Below are 22,691 nucleotides of genomic sequence, written 5' to 3' on the forward strand. Positions count from 1 at the left end.
GTCACTAGCGACATCCTGGATGACCAAGGGGACCAATGCTGCAATGGGCATCTCGCTGAGCGCGCGTCTTCGGGATCTTAGGGACCATTGTTGTGACGATTGGCGTGTAACCCACAATCGTCACTGAGCATGTCACTACCGATGATTCGAAAGCATTTTAATTGAGGAAAAAAGGGGGAGAAGGGCATGGGAAGGAAAAAGATGATTTAAAATCGTATAATTTCGTGCTCGTAAAATGCGGAGAAGATCGACATCAAAGAGGAAATGTCATGCCGTCCGCTTGTAAATATAAAAACGGCCGATACAGGCCGATTTGTACTGTAGCATTAAGTTTGGGATGGGCAATCTTTATGATTATCGAGATCTACATCTCGTTTGTAATTTTTCCCAACAATAAACCTCCTTCAGATTCACGTAATTCGGCGCGCACAAGTCATAATTTTTTTTTATAATAATACTACGTACATACAAATTAATCAAATTCACTTTTAAACAGTAATAATTGAAGATACTGATGGACGCTCGCTAGATTGCGATTGGTTGGCCCATCTCAAAAATAGGCACTTCAAGTATACTTTTGCGTCTTTTCATGATTTACAGCATTATATATAACATCTAGTGTATGAATTATATATACATATAATAATTTTTATAATAAACGCTGTAAAAAAACTTCCTCTCTCAACCAAACTATTAGAACATTAGATTTTTCCTTGCTAGAAACCGACAAATATTCCATGAGTACATCATAAATATTACATTAACAATGATGGTCAATTAATTTACAAAGTTAAATGCAGAATTCCGCATACAGGGCTAATTATAAAAAAAGTGCAAGACAAAAAACAATGCGAAAATTTTTTTAAATATTTTCTTTTTTTAATTCCTAACAAAATAGTTTTATTTTAAACTACATTTCCTTTAATACAAAACATTATCTAGATCGGTAACTTGATAACAAAATATTTCTTTTTTCTTTTGTGTAGAAATAAAATATAAATAAGACGTAAAAATAAAAACTGAAAAAATATTTGGATGATAAGCACTTCACAATTCCGCAAAAATTGCAGACAACGATTGCGAATAACAACGATGGACATTTCTCGACCTGATGTTCGTATTAAAAACTTTTGTTATTGCGTGGATCTCCTGAGTGCATCCTTGAAAGTTGACAAAAGCAACTTTCGCTCTTCCTCGTGTTGAAAATTCGGCTATTAAATAAAGAGTGGTAACCCGCCGTGTGAAACGGCGACTTTAGGGGGGGCACATAGGTAAGTTCACCGGGTAGAAGACGTTCAGTTCGAATAATAATGCAAAAACCAAGAATATCGCGTAAAATATCAGACAAATGACACCCACTTTCTTGTTCAAGAAATACTTGCAGTACGCGACGAGCGCGTAAAAGGCGATTACGCACACGACGATCGAGAGCACGCTGAAACGCAGAGCATCCGAGACGATCACGATGTCCTTCTGGTCCATAAGGATCTTGACCAGCCACGGTAGACCAAGGCATAGCAGGATATCGAGCGTGTTCGCGCCTAACGTATTGCTCATAGCCATGTCTCCGTTATCTGCGGCGAAACAGAATCAATCTGAGTCCTAGCATTATCTTGGAGATCGCGTTTTTTTTTTAGAGAGATTTCTTTTTATCAATTCTTTCATTTGCGCGTTACTCGGACAGCTTACTTTGTCTGGAAAGTATTACGATCGAGACGAGTTCCGGCATATTGCCACCAGCAGCTTGGAACGTGATACCCATCACGGAATCCGGGATCCCGATGGTGTCGCCAAGGACAGTCGTCATCCAGGACGTTAGGTAGGAGGCCACCGCGATCCATATGATGCACATGATAAACGTTAGCAGATACCAGTTTTTCCATCGTTTATACCTGCTGTCCGGTATGGTAACGAACAATATTAGTTTTAATGGCCAAACGAAGCAGAACCAGATTTTGGCCAGTTTACCGCCGGTGGGCCATACAAATGGGGTATCTAAAAAACGAGACGTAGCGAGCAGTTCGCTTATCGTAATGTAACATAATATTCGATTAAGTCTAATCATTCGGGTTGCGTGTAGTCGGAGAGATTACGCGCGTATGTTATAACAATACCTGGTTCCACATACTCTTCTACCTCTTTTACGTGATTTTGCGTCTCTATGTCATTGGCAGAAGGTTTCCGGTTTGCGATGCTTCTTCTGTGATATTCCACTACGAGCTCGCCGTGGAAGTAAGGCCTGTAGAGTCCATCAGGCATTGATTCTTCATTGCTTTTTGGAGCTGTCGGATAACAAAATTTATATACATAGACGGTCCATCATGTATAATCTTCCTTAGAATCTTAGACGAACATGTGCGCGATTATACTGAATTATCCCATCACCTGTCGACAAATATTAATGTAAAGGAAGTGTTAAGGTAAAAAATATTGCGGGATTGTGCGAATTTTTAGCTAGATTATTTCACTTCGAGATGAATTGATCTTCTCCAAAAATCAATGCCCGTAACGTACAATCGTATATCAGAGATTATTATCAATCGTTAGCTATTTTTATGAAGTTGAAATAATCGACTCAAACTCTGATTAGCTCGCTGTGTAAGATTATATTAATAAAAATATTTTATTTAAAAAATGTATTTTTTGTTAATAACATATAAATAATATAACGTAAAATGTCTAATATATCATTTTACATGGACACTGGGTCATTACATGTTCCCTTTTACTTTCTCCAGGCAAAAAGTTGTATGGTTTAAAGGAGAACAAATAATGATAAAAACAATTTTCGAAAAAAAAAAATTGATTTTTTCAACTCATATTATTTTTTAAAATAGAATTAGATATGTAATTTTTCTACATATCTATGCTGTATATGTTATGTAAATTGAAATACTATTTGACGTGAAAAGCCGACACAGAATTTCGACAAAGAGAATATTGTATATACCGTGTACACAGACAATCTGTGCGAGGTGCTGAGGTGTTCAGAATTAGGAGGCTGATCAATATACAGGAAAGCGTATGTAGAAATTGCGCAAGGGAGATATCTCCAATATTCAGTGTAATAGTACTTACTTTCTTCCTCGTTAAGATCGGTACTGCGGGTTTTGCAAAAGTACAGATGCGCGAGCTTATTATGCCAACGCACAATACACTTGCTGGAAAATAGTATTATCAAATAACCGACGAACAGTACCATGAGGATGATTGCTTCGTACAATTTGATTATGCCGTCCCACATTATGATCACCAAAACGGCGACCGAGATCACGTAAATCACACAATCTCGAGTTAATATTCGCCATTCTAACGGTATTGCCTGTTGAAGAATATGAAAAAAATCGTTTTAATTAAGCAAACAACTGTTTTTGTTTTTGCGTGTAAATATCGTATCATAAAACGAATAACAACACTTTGCATACACGCACACACGCGTGCACTCATATATTTGCGTTGTGGCAAATTTATCACAGGTGGTCTCAAAGGTAAAGTGGACAATCGAAAATTAATTTATATTTATCGAATACGACATCGGGAAAAAATTCTGCTAATAAAGCGAAATCGTTCATGCGAGCACGAAACAGACTCATTTATTAAACGCGCGACCTTACATAGTTTTACGCATACTGCATTTTTATTATCCGCTATGCCGTGATCTAACACTTGAATAAACATTTATTTTCGACATTTGCTTTATTGAGTTTAATCAATTTTCTAGTCCACTACGCTGTACTCCACTACATTTAATGACGAGAGAAAAAGAGAGAGAAAAATATGATTTATAAAATTCTAGAATATTTTCATATCCCAAACTGTGTTTGTGAAATTAAAAAAAAAACTCGCTCGTATTGACTTGCTCAATCTGTCAAAGTTATATACATAGATCAAATTAAACGTAGATATTGCAATCTTTCAAAAACGACATAGCTGAAAGTCATTAAAGTAAAGCTTAGACAATTCATATTCGTGGATAAGATTTCCCTCGTCTTCGAGATATGCACTTCTTGCGGGACAAATGAGATTGTAAAAATAATCTTAATGGTACAATAAACGGCGGCGGCGTTGAATGAAGTGATATATTATCATGGCGTATCAAGTGAGAAGTAACGTAATAACAATAATACGGATGAAGAGTCTATTGCTGTATCGCGTCTGCGAGAACTTTGTGATGCAATTATATTTCCCCATGGAGAATTGTTATTTTAGTACGTGTCAACGGATGGAAATCGGTTAGATAAACAAGTGAGACAAAGCTAATCCTTTAGGATCGGAAATATAATCTCCATTTAATCTCGGTATTTAAAGAAAGAACATGTTTGAAGGAAATCACCATGAGTTGATATGACCAAACAAATTTTCGTTGTTACATTTTATCAACCGCATTCTTCTCTCTTGGAATAAACGTTCAAATTTTTATAAATGTGAAACACTTTACCTCTCTATGTTACTTAAAGCGATTGTTTGTTTATAACTGATGATACGGTGATGATGTAATCAAAATGGAACTTCTTTTGCGAATTACCGTGTTTACAATTCCTACGTGTAGATTAATGAAATGAAGAAACACATTCTGAGTGAAAACACCACCGCGCATTTAACAAAAGAAACGTGTAATCGCTTGGAGAACTCGTGAGAACATTTTTTGTTCGTGATTTCGGGGAATTCGGCGACAGTTATACAATTACTTCGAAGTAGAGCTTCTCGCAAACAATGAGCCGTCATTAAAGTAATCACCAGCGATAGAAGACGATAATGTACGCGAGACGTTATTTAAAGTTGCAGATTCGTGTATCATTTTCTGGCATTGTGTAATCTGTTTAATACCGTCCTCGCGTCATAATATCCCCTTCTTCCTTTCCTCGTAACAGCTGTTTCATGTTAAGTAATGGCACTTCATATAAAAGAGGGAGGAAAAACCTAATCTAATTCTAATCAATCTTAGATTTCAGAATTATCAAATCTTAATAGACAATCATGATTAGATACTTCTAATTATATAAAAAATAGTTAAAAAAGCAAATTCAGTTTTTAATTAACACATTATAAATCACCTCGCATAATATAGACAGTATTTTACTTGCATAAGAGTTACATTTTCCTTGAATTAATATTCGTTTCTTAAACAAAAAGTAAAAAAAATGTTTTAATTAAAAAATCGACGGATAAGGTAAAGCGATCTATGATCAGTGATAAGTAAAAGTCAGTAATAAAATTTCAGGTGATGTCACATGTTATGCGTATCGGTAGAGATGATACAGCAGACATTACGTCGGATAATAACAAGAATAATAACAATCGTTAAATAATCGTTATTCTGAATAAGCAGCGAGATAAGAGTAGCCCATATCGATAACACGCGTCACATATCGATAAATAACATAAATAATATTGAGGAGTATATAGGTGCGAATTTCACAGATAGCGTTTACACCGAGAATTAGCTCGTGAAAGCTTCTCCTCGAATATAAATCTTCTCTTAAATGCGATAACAATTTCGTATTGATTTATGAGCTTGATTTATATACTACATGAAACTTTCCCGCATTACTGGCAATATTTCCGATTTAATACGATACAACTGTACGATACTGCAGAGCCCAGAGCTTATTACCGCAACGTTGCAACGACATTCTCACAAGTTCGATAAATAAAAGAACAGATCCTTTCTTTTTAACTTCTCTGCAGAAAAGTTAAGTGCAGGCAGGTAAAAGAGAAACGGATCTCCTTTCAAGTTCGTTCTTCTTCTCGCTTCCTTTTCCGCGACGCCCGAATATATTACACCGTTTCGCCTCAAACACAAACAAGCAGTGTGACTAATTGTAAGCAGAACACAGTTGTCCACGCCGTGCATGCGTTATATCAAAGCCGAGATTTCCACATCGTTTTCATCATCGCCACTCCATGCTAATCCTTATGTCTTATGTGATCAAGTACTTTATATGCTTGAGCGTTACTTACGTGCATCGCCGATAACGCGCCGCACGCCGGTGTCGCAAACGTGTTAAAGACCGCGCCGCCCATCACGGTACCGACACCGAGATCGGACTCGGTTAAAAATGTGCCGACGACGTTGACAAACAGCTCGGGGAAGCAGCTGGCGGTGGCGAGGAAAGTCGCCCCGGCGACGTCGGTGCTGATGTTCAGACGCGTGCAAATGATGTCGAGCGCCGGTAACAGGTAGTCGTTGCAGACGAACGCCGTCAGGATGAAGCAATAGAAGCCGAAGAGCAAGTGGAGCACCACCGCGCCCTGACAACGCTGCTCGTACGTGAACACCTCCGGGAACTCCTGGATCGAACGCTCCGAGCAGTTGCCCTCATCTTCCTGACTTGTCGACAAGAGATGGATCCAGTCGCGAATGTCGTTCGAAATTGAGCCATCCTCCGAGAATCCTTTGAGGATCGAGGACGCAGGTAGATTTTCGTCTAATCGACAACAAGCAAGGCGTCTATTCAAGGGGAATTCCGGCTGATCGTATTTAAGTAAACCGATGCACGCGAGAGATTGAGAAGATAAAGTTTTATCTCTCTCTAAGATTCTTTCCTTATTTGACTTGCGAGACTGATGTGTGTGTGTATACCTTAAATTTTTGTGTTTCTCGTAAAAAAAAAAAAGAAGAAAAGGTTTCCTTATTGGTTTCTCGTAAAAGTCCAACATTACTAGTACGCGCATTTCAAGGTAAACATTTGTTACGAATATCGAGAATATAAAACGATTCATATTTTTGTTTTAATACACAAATGTTTCTATATGTTTCCAACGTTACGAAATATTTTACTTTCGCTTCTGTATCTGCTAATTGTACCAACACATATCTTCGAAATGAAACTTCGTTAAATTGCTTCCATTACTTTTGCCACTCATACTTTATTTCCCATTTCCCGCGATAACATAATACATTTTTGTAATTATCTTCGTAATTATCTCCAACTAATAATTTCGATATAGCGCGTGACTCGAGTACAGGAAATTTCAAAATAAATACTAATATATACGATAATGCCTTTCAAGACTATAATAAGATACTCCGATAAGATTATAGACATTTACATTTATAAATTGATTAAAAATATTCCCCGACAAATAAATCTATAAGAGGACTCTCCGTATCAGTGGTGGCACAGTCATTAGAGTAAAAAAAAACAACGTAAAAGTTTCCGCTAATTGGACGCAGTTATGTAATAAGGAACCAAGAGCCATTTCTGTGATTTTTAGTTCTGTGTTGCAAAGTGCGCTTCACGTGGACAGGACATTTTCTGGAAACGCATATAACACATGAAATTGTATTTGAGGAAGATTATAGTAAATTGTTCTGTCATAATATTTGAGATAACGTTGGCGTAGAATTTTATCTCTAATGTTTCGTGGAACTTCCTCTAGTAGAAGTTAAGATTTTGGAGTTGGTTCTCCAACATTGCAGAATTGCGTCCAATTTCAAACCGCGTGCGTTTGACAACCTGTTATTACAATCTGATTTTAAAATCGCGTTTCAATTTTTACATCATCATTTCTTTATTGATGCGCGCAACTAAGGCACAATGGGAACCCATTTCTTCTCTTCACTTCTTCAATTACTATACCATCATGTAAATTCTTCTTCTTTTATCCTTTTCGTTATTTCTCTTTCTTTGCCTCATCCACGTTCCAATGTGCAAAATAGCAGCCAATACGTCATGCCCAATGAGCAAACTGCAGTATGACAACAGATTAGCAGCAAATTTGCTGAGATATTGCAACAGATTTGATATCACCTGGTGTCATTAAACTCGGTGCTTTGCCGGCAGAGCCTGTCGATATATAAATCTGACAGCAGATTGTCGGCAGAAACCGAACAGAATCATTTTGTAAGCATTTAACTGGAATGCATCATTTAAATGGTTACGAAAAATGGAAACGGCAGATTCTGCTCAATTTCTGCAGTCATTCTGTTATATTTCCGCTGACATCTTATCGACATAAATTGTGAGCAGACACTTTCAAAGTCTGTTCTCGACAGATTCAGGTTCTTCTTTTTCTTTCAATGTTCTTTTCCGTCATTTCTCTTTCTCCGCCTCGCCACGACCCGATATGCAAAGTAGCGGCCAATACATTATATTGACAGACGACGCGAACGTCGAAGGAACAAATCATTCAGATTTTTCGGCATCGCTCTCGAATGCGCGAGTGGAATAAAGTTCGAGTAGCGGGCAACAATGCGGGGTAATTGACAACAATCCGCGTTGGTAAACTCACCGTTGACGTCTAGTCGTACGTGTCCCAGACCCGCGGCACTGTCGGCGTACGCGATGAGTAGCGCAAGAATGACGAGTATCGCCGGGGCGATACTCATCCTCGCATAAATATCGCGCGGGACTACTCGTCGAGTCGCGTGTCCGTCGAAGGTGTGAATTTCAGTGCGACGCGCAGACGAAACAGTAAACTGCCGTCTCTGCCACGGCAACGGCATTTATGATAAATTCCGTCGATCAGGAGACCCACACTCCTTCCTACTCGTGGCGCGGCGTGTCTCGGCCGAGGGCTTTATCTTCCTTGGGCCGTCGAGTGGAGCGAAATTAGATAAAGACGCGTAATGAAAGTTCGTGCGCCGGATTATATCGATCGTTACAACGCGTACCGATATGTCACTCCTATATAGATCGCCCGTTTCTGGAATCTTCTCGGCCGGCTGGTACGTTAACCCGGGCAAAAACGAATATTCAATGAATTCTTAACGAGCTCTTAGCTAACGATTTCTCGTTATAATTTTACGCAATTACTTCAAAAATCGTGATAAAATGATAGTCCGCGGCGTTTAATACGGTAGTTCAAATATAATCAGTGATTAACATCGTTAACATGATGAATTTCATTTGTTATCTTTTGTGATTCAACGTCGAATTAAACTCGATATCGTTCCAATTGTCACGATTTCGATCCATACTCGATTCTCCAAATAGCTTGATTTACGACACCTAATTTATTCAAATAATGATTTCTCTCGAGTAGGTACACCAGAGTGTTTCATCAATATTATAAATCTAACTAAATAATTACTGAATTTTTCACGCGCTATACAAGTGCTTGTTAATTATCGTGTCATCTCTCGTGGGCAAGTAGAGCGAGTTATGAATAGAAAAGTCTTTTATCGTGTTTTGCGAGTTCCTCAATAAATTAATAAAAAATTAATTAATTAAACTTTGCGAATCAGCGTGCATCTAACGATAAAGGATTTTTTAAATTCAGTTTAACCCGTTCTATTTACTCACGAGAGATGCCACGGTAATTACTAAACATCCAGTGTGCAACCACAGTCGGTATAATCAGTGTGAATGGATAAAAACTTTCTCTAACTCTATCGAAATATAGATAACAGAAGGAGATCGAGGCATCGCACGCAGTGTTTTATTAATACTAATCGGCAGCAGAGTATTTTTCAAGATCCAATCTTGAGATTTATCTCGAGCTTATCGATGTATATAACGAACGATATAAAGGCGATTTCTGATAACGATATTCTGCCACATTATGAAAAATATATTAATCTGTCGTGCGCGTATAGATTCTTGCGTGTAGAATTCCACAGAATTACTTTCGAGATTTTCGTAATAAAAAGATCAAAAAAATATTTATAGAAATAAAAAAAAATCATAAATGCTCGATCCAAGCAAAACTTAAAAGAAAAGATCAATTGGCCAATAATGAGCACAAAAAGGTGTTGGTAAAAGATAAAAACGCAAATTTATTCACAATATTATGATGAAACGCATTATACGTTTCGACTTACTAATTGCAAATCTTCTTCAGCAATCAAAATATAATATGAGAATTAAAGTAAGTACTTCATAACAATAGAATAAATAACAAGTGAAAGAAGATTAATAACAGAAACTAAGTAATATGGAAATTAAAACATATAATAAGAAATAGAACAGTACAAATGTAAACGAGCATACATTATATTGATTGTATATAAAAGCTTGTGATAAAGGAACGAACATATAGTCAAGAAAAATTGAAAAATTTTTGAAAATTAATCTAAAAAATATAATACAGTGTAATAAAACTGTATTAATCAAAAGCTTGAGACTACATATAACATTTAAAAATATTCCAGTAAGACACAACTTAAGTCCGAGTCATGCCTCACTCATTGTTTTTTTTCTTAATTTGAAAGTAAATAGGCATTATAATTAGCATAGTTGTATTTAACATAACATTGTTTAATTTCAAAAAAATGACTACAATAATGGAGCATTTTTTCTAAAATTGAGCTATGGGCTGTTTTAAGAAGATGAGTGAAAGGGAAAACTCTTCGGAAAAAAATTAATAAACTTGTGTGGATGGTTTATCTAGATTAATAAAAAAGTGATCAAATATAAGAGTTGCTACTTGGACAAAACAAATATTTAATATTATTTTAGAAGATAGGTGGAAGTCTTCACAGTCTTTCAGAAAAAATACATAAATTGTTTGATTTTATTTCATGTAATAAACATTTTCAATTAATGGTCTCGTACTACCTACGTATATAGCTTACGTAGGTTGCATTCTAATATTCACTGCCAGTACTGAAAATCCAGGGTTGGTTGTTTACGCGTAAAATATAAATAATAATCGACTTCTATATGTATTATGTATACAATGTAAATGATGTTTAACGTGTCATGTAAATAATGCATTGTTGAGTAATCTATGAATCATCGAATATTTATATTTCGTCAGAAATATTGGAAATTTATGTTTTGTTTGCAATTTTATTTTCAGTTACTATTATTTATTTTGGCACAATTTTTAAAACGTAACAGAAAATTAACAATGGTTTGAATTTATACCTGTAAAAAAAACATTGTACATATTATGTGCTTGTTTTTAGTCGTTTAATAGTTTAAATAATATAACGTTTCTGTATTAGTATCATATACCTTTTATGTCACTGTACAGTTAATAAGTAAATTATAATTGAAATGCATCTAATCGTGACGTAAACTTTCAATACTGGTAATGAATATCGAAATGTAGCCATAATAGATGTAAATGTATTAATCGCCGGGTTAATTATTCTTTCACAAATTGCGATTATTTTTTCTTCAGAAAAATACTAAAAAAAACGAAAAATTCTTGCCAACATTTGATTTAAAAAATATCAAACAATTATGAAGCATAATATGGTGCTTTTCTTGATTTAAAAGTGTTTATATTTTATAATAGTAAAATGTTATCTCGCACAGAATGATTTTGTCATTAAATATACTTTAATGCATTAACATAATTACATGAAATTAAGTCATTGTTATCACAAGGTGTATTTACTTATTCCGGTTTTTCAGGAAACGCAACTTTCGGTTTGTTAGACGATTCCGCTTCTGGTTTATTAGCTCTATTAGATCGAAGCACTGCGCCTGGACTGGGATACGGCCTCATTTGATAGAGAGGACCCGAAGCGGTCGTATCGGCACCAGTTTTAGCCTCGTTATGTTTCGCCAATCCATCTGACCATTTTCCCCTGCAATGTGTGATTAAATGTAAATAAAAATTACATAAAATACACATATGTCAATCTGCAAACATTTGTAAATAGGAATACGTACCTGGGAATATCGCTATAGGATGCTGGGTCCATAGGATCCAAAGTACGATCTTTCGTTTCTTTACCATCAGTTCTGTCAGATCTGTAAGTTCTTTTGTTATCTGGTCCTTTATATCTTGTACGTTGATTTTCGATCTTCCTATCTTTTTTGACAGGTTCACTTTCTTCCACCTGAATAATCACAATGTTAATGTTAAATTGTGAATTGTATAATATTGTAAATTGCAAATTTATCATCGCATAAAAAATATAATTACTAACTTCCATTTGTTCTTGATCGCTAATACTGTCATCGCTCGACATGTTATCATCTTGATCTCCTGCTTTCAAATGCAATTCTTCGCGTAATTGGGATGCAGGTTGTGATATTTGACATTTGGGATGGCCAGGTGGTAACCAAGATACCAGATCGGACGACCAATCCCAATAATAATGCTGCCCACTATGAACAGATAACAGATAGGTTTTTTTTTTATAGAATATCTTATACAATGAGACATTGAAAATAATAGACATAATTTTAATCTTATTCCAAATAAAATAGCTACAGATTATTGCTAATACAAGAATTTAAATAATTACAAAAGATATATATAAAAATCGATGCTTATTTTTGGAAAAAAATAGAATTTATTCATAGAAGGCTAAGAAATTATCGATACTTACGATCCGGGATCGTAAACGGCTTTCCAAGTCTCTGGCAACGGATACTTTTGAATTAATCTCATTTGTTGTTTCAGATATTTGTCCGAAGGTTGCACGTGTCCCATTCCCCATAACTCCTTACACTTTTTCGTACATTCATGATAAATATTATATTTGTTAGGACACCCACTGTAACCCTAAATAAAATATTTTAACAATTTAAATCATTGTTTCATTTCGAGAAATTAAATGTTGTTAATTTGTAGTTACACTTACCATAAATTTTTGGGATATGTCAATCTGGTTGATCTCTTCTTTCGTGTTATCATAGTCTTCAGCAATTACTTCTTCATGCACTTTCTTCTTGGTCTCTTTCTTTCCGGATTCTGTAAAATTAATTGCACAATCTAACATTACGAATGCATGTGACAATACAAGCTTTATAATTCGTACAATTATTTTTTATTAAATGGGAGAAAATTAATTCGATATACAGAAAATTTACAGCAACAACAACAACAATTGTTCAATTGTATTTTATAAAGTAAATGTACCATGCTTCTCGGATCCAGTGATCAATCCTCTCTTCGCAAGACGCGCAGCTAATGCTGCCGGCAAAGGCATTTTGGATTTCCTCGATTCAAACTTTCAGAACTTTATTTACCAATTATATAAATAATGCAGACAGTTTGTTTTTTAATATAACTCAAACGTGATAACTGAACTCTCTACAATTTCAAGTGACAAATCTCAATCGCGATTGTTTACAAAACCGCAACACGAACACGATGCGTATTTAAGAAATAAACTTGCTAAACAATAAACTCGTTAAAGCCAAGCGATCGGAAAGCTTCCGATGGAAAGAGCACTGAACTCGAAAATAAATACAATAGATATAGATTATCCCACTTGCTGGTTTTAATTTTAAGCTATGTACGACAGGTTTGAGGTTATATTCGGATTTTCATCTCTGTCTCTTCTCTTCCATGCGTTCCAAAACTCATAGAAAAAGACGTTGAAGAAAAGAAAAAGAAAGAAAATGCAGCTTAATGGCTCTTAACGATTCTTCAATACGATTGGTTCTTGCTTTCAGTTCCTCGTTGGATCTAAACGTAGAAACCAATCGTAATAAAGAATCACTGAGCGTTCATTGGCGTTCGCTAAATTGCTCCACTGCGAAAAACGCAGCCATGTTCATATTGTTCATTCAGCAACGCGTGCGGTTATGCGGACGCAGCGGACGGCCCATAAGTATCGCGCTATCACACTTCAATGGCCCATGTCTATCTAACGAAACTGCAGGTTTCGTGACGGTAAAGCGTAGTCCAGTGTCGACGCCCAGTTTTTGCGGTGTGAGTGTTCAATTTAAATTTCCTATATCTCCCTCGACCGCGTTACCCTTGTCGTCGATCCACGGGGGTCCCGGGGAGCACGACCTCGTGTACGTTGCGCGGTACTCTCGGCCGCGCGTTCACGCCGTTTACGGACGATACGTATTTGACATAACGATCAAAATGGCGACTCCGAAAACAATTGTTACTCCAGCGCGCTGATGTGCCACTTCACGTGGGGCACCTCCGCCTCCGGTCACCTCTCGCTTCTGTCACACAGTAGATTTTACGTTCAGCCACGAGTGTGGATTACGCCGAGATTACGTTATTCCGCGACGTACTCGCAATCGGACGCGCGACGAATGATTTCTCCAATTGGTGCGACAAAACCAATTTGCCGCACGTCGATACTTTGCCAATTATAATCGCTGCGACTCGCGATGGTGTATTCTCGCGCATAAAAGAGGTTTGCACGCAATAATAATCGGTCACTACCGGCCACCGCATTATTGTGTTGCGCGTATAATTAAGTTCAATTGCGTAATTGCCCATTTTTCACTGGCATTGTAACTTGTCTTTTGTACTGGTGACTGAAAGCACGGTTTAAAAATCCAATTCCTCAATTTTTTCAGACAAAAGGATGCTACGTTACGTCTGATGTTAGATTTTATTTACGTTATATTGTATGTTTGTATTTAATATTCAGTCTAGGACTTTTCGATCGAGAATAATATACTCAATATCGAGAAACTATATTTAATACACCTTAATACGTTATAACCATATGTCAATATAGATCTTTGAGGTGACATATTTATTTCCATGATGAACTATGCAGTCTAGTTTATGCTTAATTAATAATTTGATATCAGAAACAAAGATAAAAGATACTGTGATTTATATACCTAAGGTTTGCTTTTTTATTGCTGCACTGGATTATTGCTAAGATTTTTCTTCCTTTCGTCAAATTTCAAACATATACTTATTTTACTTTACAAGTGTATCCTAATTGAGCTTTTTATCCCATAGAAGAGACAAAAGATGTAGAATTGATGGACATTTTATTACAAAAAATAAATTGTTATACATTCAATATTATAAATATAATATTCAATTCTTTAATAAAGAATTAATGACACATAAATAAACCATTACAATTGTCACTGATTATATTCTTGATGTAATATTTAAGCTGTTAATCAAAGGGAATAATAAAATATGTTTTTACTGTTCTTATTTTCCGCAGGCATTTGACGGAGTTCGAAATGCAGACAATAAAATGCGTAGTGGTTGGTGATGGAGCAGTTGGTAAAACTTGTTTGTTAATCTCTTACACTACGAACAAATTTCCATCGGAATATGTCCCGACAGTATTTGACAATTATGCAGTCACTGTCATGATTGGCGGTGAGCCGTATACCTTAGGATTATTTGATACAGCCGGTAAATATTGTCACTAGTTTATAATACAATTGTTTGTGTTAAATTATTTCAAATGATATATACTTAATATATACAATAATATTAAATAAGTTATAATAAGATAGAAAAGTTTATGTTAGCAACAGTTTAATTAGATTTTTTGATATTTTTTAGGCCAAGAAGACTACGATCGTCTACGTCCATTAAGTTATCCGCAAACCGATGTATTTCTTGTATGCTTTTCGGTTGTGTCGCCATCATCGTTTGAAAATGTTAAAGAAAAGGTACATAATATAATCAAATTTAATCATTGTTATATCAAATATTTTATCTATAATGTCCTCATGTATTCACAGTGGGTACCGGAAATAACGCATCATTGTCAAAAGACGCCGTTTTTATTGGTCGGTACGCAAATTGATTTACGGGATGATGCGGCCACCATTGAAAAGCTAGCAAAAAATAAGCAAAAGGCTATTTCGAGTGAGCAAGGAGAGAAACTTGCTAAGGAATTAAAAGCTGTAAAGTATGTTGAATGTAGCGCTCTTACACAGGTATGTTAGTAATCTATTTTTTTAAATCTATTTAATAGTATTTTTTATTAATTAGACAACACAAAGATTTAAAAGATTATTCTCATAAAAGTTTTAAAGATTATATTGTGTAATTAAATATGAAAATTGATTTTTTAATTAGTTAATTTTGTTCCTATAGCTGTGTTTTTTATATTTCAGAAAGGACTTAAAAATGTCTTCGACGAGGCGATATTAGCGGCTTTAGAGCCTCCAGAACCTGTTAGGAGAAGAAGGTGTATTATTTTGTAGAAGGCGTACGACTTTTTTTATAAAACTGTTAGTTCTACAGTAACGAAGACTGTAAGTTTCCTCATATACACTGCATGCAAAAGTTTTACAGTGACAATTGTTAAATTCTAAGGCATATAATAAGTATTTTATAACATTGGCGGCATATACGTGGATATGAAGCAATCTTTATCTATATTGGCATTATATAAATTTTATAATTATGAAATTGTAATTGTAATTATTAAATTATATCTTTGCCTTGTATAATGAATGTTATACCAACATATCTCGTATTATTCTGTGTATCTCTGTGTTTGCATTGTGGCGATCAAATGTAGGGATTGTCTGATCACAGAATGTTAAATGAGAGATTCAAGAGAATTTAGGGATATATTATATATAATATCCGTATACCCATCGTTAAAAAAAAAAAATAAAATAATTTTGCTCAATATAAAATGTTTCATAAAGAAGATCGTACGTTTTGTATAATTTCATTGATTTACGATATGACGTACACGTATATGCGAGAGTATAATATCATTGATTTCCGCATTTTCTAATATATTTCGTATATTAATTAAAAGTTTTTCGTCCTTTTGGAGTGCTCTACTCTTGATTTTCTACATTTTTTAAGGTACATTCTCTCTGTGGTACCTAATATATATATCATATATACACACAAACACGTGTGCGAATAAAACTATCGATAGATTTAATTATTTAACAAATCAATAAATTTTGCATTGTACCTCAAAAAAAGTATTTAAATGAGAGTTACAATGTATAGTATAACGTGTATCGTTATTATGATTTATAAAAGACGACAGGAAAAAAGAAATTCTTGTTATTATGGGATTGTGTGTAGAAACATCGCACGCGCGCATACATGTCTTTAGATGTAGCTAGATTCTATCGTCATATCTATGACATTTTCTTGGTGGCCATATGTTATCAGCAAAACACATATACTTATGTTAATATATTTGATTAGTTTAATATATTTCATTGCAATCATACTTCTCTTTAGTCATTTATAGCCTTATACGGTTTAGTTATACATCAAGTATCATATTTCATCCATGTAACTTCTATGTAGATCTACAGCTTCTACATTGATTACATTGAAGGATATTCGTAACCATTTATTTAAAAATATAATTACTAATGTTCTATATAAAAATAGAATATTCTAAATCTATTTTATTTAAGAAATTTTTATTTTATTCTTATTTTTTATTATTATTACTATCATCTCTTTGAATTAAATTATAATATGTTACTGAGATATTGCACAGCATACACATAAATATATTATTTTAGTAAATTATTATATAAAATGTATATTATATTTCTTACGATCAAACAGATAGACTAAGATAATACAACAAAATTTTAAATTTGGATATTACACATAATATTAGATATTATTGAAAATATATCTTTTTTTTCAGTGTTAGTTAATAATTTCAGTTTAAAATATCATTTGCATAATATATACCTAAATAATATATGAAAAGATCTTTTTCTTTGTTGAAAATAAAATGATCTGAACGTAGTAAAATAAAATGCTAAATATTAAAGATTTTGTTTAAAAAAAATTTTTTTTGTTAATATATCCTAGGCTAACCCGAACATCACATTTGACTTGAATCGGCCTTGAGCTTGAAATCTTTTCTTTTTGAGTATATAAGTTTCATTTCCGAATCCTATATACATTTTATTCCAGCCATGCGTTATATACAGCCAAAGAATCAAATCAGGTCGAAGTACGCGGATTAGAACTGTGTAAATTTTTATCGAATATATATTTGGTCGAAGCGTTTTGTCTATGTAGATAAATCTGCAAATTATATTATATAGGCAAATACTTAGATTTTTATTATTTCTGTTCAATATTTTTTTATTGTACAATATTATATTTTATTGTAGATAGATATCTTTTTTATTTTTAATAATTGCATCGCAATTTTTACCGTAGCTTGTCCTATATCGTATTATCATTTATTTTGTTGCGATTTTGTGATTTTTTTTTTAACGGAAATCAAATACGTTTACGAGTCTCTATAAGTCGTGACAAGTTAAGATTGTTTTCTTAACATGCGATATTATAAAAATTTATTTTTAAGTAATCGAACTTTTTATGTTCGACATGTAGCAAAATTTACTACGTAAATGTATACTAAAAGTATACAAGGATGAATCGGATTATTGAGTTTAGCAGAGATTTGTAATGAGTTGCAAATCTCGTATCATACATAAAATATAAAATTAAAAATTATTAGTTATATGTGTGAGAGCCCGGAAATTTTTATAAGAGTTTAGTTGTAAGATATGCGCGCGTGCGTGTACATGAGTGTATTATTAGCTAGGAAGAATATTTATATATTTTTACCATAGCCGAAATGTTTCTTTTGTATACACACTGACATTTTAGTCATTCTTGATTCCAGAACTACAAAAATAAAGATGTTTATAATATAATGTATAATTCTCCTATGCTTACCAATTAAGTTAATTCGTAACATTTTTTAGGACAAACTGCGCAATCGGAGAGGAAATGTTTCACATAGTCGCGTAAAAATACTCCAGCAAGCGAAAATTCGCTCGTTACCGCACGGCGCAAAGTTTTTAACTGTTTAATATGTAAAACGGTTTTAAATATAAGAATATTAGTAGTGTGATTTTTTAATAAATTGATTTTTTAAATAGATTTGAATCCTTTTTATTTCGCAGTTATAAATTAATTCATCCCGAAACTTCAGTGTGTGTGTGTGTGTGTGTGTGTATATTTTTCTTTCTCACAAAAAAAGATTCCTAATTTAGAAATTTAAAAAACCGTGACACTTTAGCAATACATTGAGAATGTTCTGATATGCAACAAGTAATTTTTTTCGTTGTCCAAATTCACTCTAAAAAGATAAAATCAACCCTTGGAAGTTGGCCCAGTTTTTTGTTTTATTATTCGCCAATAAAAGGAAATAGAACAAAATTTTATAGAGGAAACTTATTTATTTTAATGAGATTTATCGATTACAAAACTTATCAATTCTTTATTACAAAGTAAGTACAAAGTAAGTGTTACGTAAAGTAGTTATAAAGTATTTAATGAAAAGAAATGAAAAGAAAAAGCTATGTTGAAAGTTATAACGATATCGAGAGTATATTCCTCCCGCTTTTGTTTATAAATTTTTTAAATAATTTTTTAAACTATTGATAAGTTTTCTAATCGATAAATTTTGTTAAAAGAAATAAGTTTTCTCTATGAAATTTAGTTCTTTTTGTTTGTGAATAATCAAACAAAAAATGGGCGAATTTCCAAAGATTGATTTTACTCTTTCAGGAAGAAATAAGCTATCATTTTTCTTGACTAAACTCAGTCAAGGAAAATAATAGCTTATTACATATCAATTCTCTATTTATTTGTCAAAGTTTTATAATTTTCTGAATTTCTGTGAGTTGGAGGTCTCCCCTTGTTAGTGTACTTTTTATTCATACACGTATATATGTTTACAAACATCTTTGTTCATTTTTATATGTATACAGTGTGTTTTATTCTTTCAACGTTCCGTTCAGTGAACGCTTGCAACGGTACGACCGTCACTACAAGTTTTATGGTCTGGTTTTATTTTCAGTAAGTAATTTCAGTCGTAGTGCTAGTTGTGGCATATCCGGTTTTCGGACATTATTATCAGACACGCGAGTTCGACTCGCGATTGAATTCGGATGATCCCGTGAACCATTACGGTCTCGTACATTCTACGGGTACCAACGTACATATACCGCACGTACAAATATAATATTTTCTTTTTTTTCTTCGCCGAGCGATATAATCCTGCAATTGAAGTGACAGCGGAACGTAAACTGAGTTAATTGGAGCGTGCGTACTGGACCTTTTATGTGGAATTCACAAGCTGACACGGATATTCCGCAATTTATCCGTTGCAATTGTTACAGCCGCTTCTCCCATTTGTCCGGCGAAAAGCGAGAAAATAATATCTCGCCGCTTTTTTTTTTTTTTTTGCAATCGAGAGATATACGGGCGATGGAATTGTCAGAGTTAGCGGTTAGAAATTCAATGACGCAGGTGGCACGATCGTTTGAGAGATGTAAGGATTATTCATGACTCCGCGGGGTAATAATTACGAGAAACGATCTTCGTGACCGTGCTGAGCGAGAGAATCGCATTATATAACACCATACTCCGTATTCAATTATCGGCGATTACAGAACTGTAAAGAGAAAAAAATAACAGCCTAGATTGCGCATTCATTTGGATTGGAATGTAAGTATACCTTGAAGCACGGAGGAGCGCGGTATGTATCGAAGCTGGTGATAGATCTTTTACACAGAATTTCTCAGGCCTTGCGCGGTTTATAAATAATGGCGCGACGCCGGAATAATTATACGTACAGGGTTAACCAGAGTAACTGGAGCAAAGGGATAATCGTGACACTGAAATAGAATCGCTTTAAAATGTGATAAAAGTTCTGCTATAAAGTTTATACATCACGCAGAAGTAAAGTAACGCTTAAAACCACATCTCTGGAAGTAATAAGGAACGATGGCGCATAAGGGTTGAAAAAAAAAAGATGTGCCGAAAGGAACATCCGAACGATTTCAAAACTAGGTCATTGTTCCGAGGATTCGGATTTATAAGTATCTCAAATTGCATGCTTAGGAAATTAAAAAATGTATAATATTCGGGAAAAGATAGGTCTAGTACAGGTATAGTATAAAGAAAGAGGCTTTGAGAGAGATCTCGAAGATATCGTATCGTCAAAAGATTATTTAAGATCGAGACAAAATATTTGGCATTTCTCAATACGGAATCCTTATAAAAAAAGAAAGACATCTTGCGATAGAAAAGCGCTCCGAAGAGAAAAGGATGCGCTGAAAAGAGCGTCCGAACGATTTGAAAACTAGGTCATTTGATCATTATTCTAAAGATTCGATTTATAAGTGTATTTTAAATTGTTCATGAAATTTTCAAATATATAATATGATTGAATAATCGATTGACTTTTATATTTAAGATTGACCATCAGCCAACGGACCGTTGTTTCGATACAATGTGTCTGTTCCCTATAAATTATTTAAATTGTTTATTTATGAGACTAATTTTATGTCTGCTTAATTTTATCGGGTTCATCTAACAAATGACGAAGACTGATTGTAAGTCGAAACGTGTAAACTATTGTTATTCTCATTATACAATAAAAAAAAATTATTATTACATATGAATTTTAAACCAACATTTATTTATTATTTGCTCGGAGATTGGCCGTATGACCTGTATATTTAGTTTCGCTATTGTCGAGTTGTATGTGCTTGTTTTTTAATCAAATACGTTCGGGATATTCGGGAAAAGAAAGGTGCGATACAAAGAAAGATCTTTGACCTCAAAGATACGTATCATCGAAAGATCACTCAAGATCGAAAAAACATTTCACATTTTTTCAGAATAGAGAATCCCTATGAAAAGAGAAACCTTGCGCCTTGCGATATAGGAAACCCTCCTGAAAGAAATGACAATAGATCCGTTCGGATCGCTGTTCCGCTGCTCCGCTACGCGGACATGAAAGACGCGCGGTAGGCGAAGGACGCTCGCGAGGGAAATTGGCGGAATGTTAATCGGGTGGTGCATTAACAGCGACTCTCGCTCTCTCTCTCTCGGTCGATGTTTCGACCCATTTTAGAGCCTTGTGAATTTGCTAGCAACAACTCGGCCGACGTTGCTGGAATGGAAAGTCGTTCTCGCCGGTACGATCAGCGGGGGCATGGTCGACGATGGTAGCGGCGGCGGCGGCGGTGGTGGTGGTGGTGGTGATGGTGGTGGTGGTGGAGGCGGCGGCGGTGGAGGCGGCGGCAGCAGTAGTGACGGTGACAGTCTCGGTCGGCGCGTCACGACGAGTAACGCTCCGCTAAACTAAACGTCGACGTCGCTCGTAAAAGAATACTATAGTTGTGCGACCGGAGCAAGGCTGCTCCGTTTCATTGATCCTCCCGTGTTCGTCTCGCGAGAGCCGTTTTATTTTACTCGCCCTCGGGGCAGCAACTGTCGAGGAATCTCAACGACGGCGACGACGACGACGACGACGACGATGGGAAGAGTAGCGCGAGCGCGGTCGCGTGCGGCCGTCCCACCGACGGACTCACATTACTCCCGAGCGTGATTCCTCCAGAGGCGGTGGAGGGAAGAGCCCTCGGAACTTGGAAGCGATCGGCCTCGTAGTAGTCTGTAGTAGTGCAACGGCGGTCGCGGGCAGCGACGGACTTCACGAACCGATCGCGGAGTCGTGTCGCGTGCGTCGGCGGTCTTCTCGGCATTCGTCACGCGAAATCGATAAACGGGGACGTCGCGAAAGGGAGAAAGAGAAAGACAGAGAGAGAGAGGAGAGGCGGTCGCTTACGCGCGCACGTTACAATTCGCGTCGTGAAAGGTGCTAAAAACGAGGACTCGAGAGCGCGAGAGAAAGAGAAAATAAAGGCTTTCGGGGGATAATTGCAGGAAGCGCGAGTGACGGCGATCGCGGTTGGACTCGACTGGTCGCGGTGCGATCCTCGGCGACGTCTCGCTTCGCCGCCGCGCGCGGACGTCGTTCTCTCGCGGCGAGTGCGCAACGAGACGGCTCTCTCGGGCGGTCGAATTCGAAGGAAAGTACCCCCCCGCCCTCGCGGTTACCGTGGAATCGTCGCTTATACCGTATCGTCCCCTCGATCTCAATGGGACGTCGCGGTCGCGCGGCGACGTATCATAGTAACCTTGAGTCCCCGTCAAGGTAACCGGGATCCTCCGCGAGCGACCGCGCTCGGGTCTCCGCCAACGTCGGGGAACGTCGTTGGTGGGACGCGAGAGCGCGGCGAGAGCGCGATTATCCGCGAGATGAAGAAAAGCTCCAGCATGCCTCGATCGAT

General features: G+C 35.9%; 3 protein-coding genes across 5 annotated transcripts; 1 reads left to right on the forward strand and 2 right to left on the reverse strand.

Moving 5' to 3' along the window:
• Positions 1-518: 518 nt before the first annotated feature.
• LOC112457508 (sodium/potassium/calcium exchanger 3-like) lies at positions 519-9,207 on the reverse strand. The gene is made up of 6 exons (XM_025020631.1): positions 8,236-9,207; positions 5,962-6,428; positions 3,079-3,322; positions 2,115-2,282; positions 1,690-1,995; positions 519-1,574 (listed from the first exon to the last, which is right to left on the reverse strand). The coding sequence occupies exons 1-6, from the start codon at positions 8,447-8,449 to the stop codon at positions 1,255-1,257; spliced, it is 1,719 nt and encodes a 572-aa protein (XP_024876399.1). The 5' UTR covers positions 8,450-9,207; the 3' UTR covers positions 519-1,254.
• A 2,005-nt stretch (positions 9,208-11,212) lies between these two features.
• LOC112457510 (polyglutamine-binding protein 1) lies at positions 11,213-13,232 on the reverse strand. Its single transcript, XM_025020633.1, has 6 exons — positions 12,769-13,232; positions 12,491-12,600; positions 12,236-12,411; positions 11,831-12,011; positions 11,571-11,740; positions 11,213-11,485 (listed from the first exon to the last, which is right to left on the reverse strand). The coding sequence occupies exons 1-6, from the start codon at positions 12,836-12,838 to the stop codon at positions 11,293-11,295; spliced, it is 900 nt and encodes a 299-aa protein (XP_024876401.1). The 5' UTR covers positions 12,839-13,232; the 3' UTR covers positions 11,213-11,292.
• A 227-nt stretch (positions 13,233-13,459) lies between these two features.
• On the forward strand, positions 13,460-18,473 carry LOC112457511 (cdc42 homolog). Of its 3 annotated transcripts, XR_003041109.1 has the most exons (6): positions 13,460-13,566; positions 14,792-14,988; positions 15,142-15,251; positions 15,324-15,521; positions 15,702-15,842; positions 18,309-18,473. XR_003041109.1 is itself a non-coding variant. In XM_025020635.1 (5 exons), exons 2-5 carry the CDS (start codon positions 14,811-14,813, stop codon positions 15,789-15,791), a joined length of 576 nt encoding a protein of 191 aa, XP_024876403.1. In that variant the 5' UTR covers positions 13,460-13,566; positions 14,792-14,810; the 3' UTR covers positions 15,792-16,792. The 3 variants fall into 3 exon arrangements, 2 of the variants coding, with proteins under 2 accessions (XP_024876403.1, XP_024876404.1); XM_025020635.1 differs by lacking the exon at positions 18,309-18,473 and having other exon boundaries at positions 15,702-16,792; XM_025020636.1 differs by lacking the exons at positions 13,460-13,566; positions 18,309-18,473 and adding an exon at positions 13,613-14,011 and having other exon boundaries at positions 15,702-16,792.
• The last annotated feature ends 4,218 nt before the right edge of the window (positions 18,474-22,691 follow it).

Source organism: Temnothorax curvispinosus, unplaced genomic scaffold (assembly GCF_003070985.1).
Source record: "Temnothorax curvispinosus isolate PA1 unplaced genomic scaffold, ASM307098v1 QBEX01007794.1, whole genome shotgun sequence".
In the NCBI taxonomy this organism is placed as follows: domain Eukaryota; kingdom Metazoa; phylum Arthropoda; class Insecta; order Hymenoptera; family Formicidae; genus Temnothorax; species Temnothorax curvispinosus.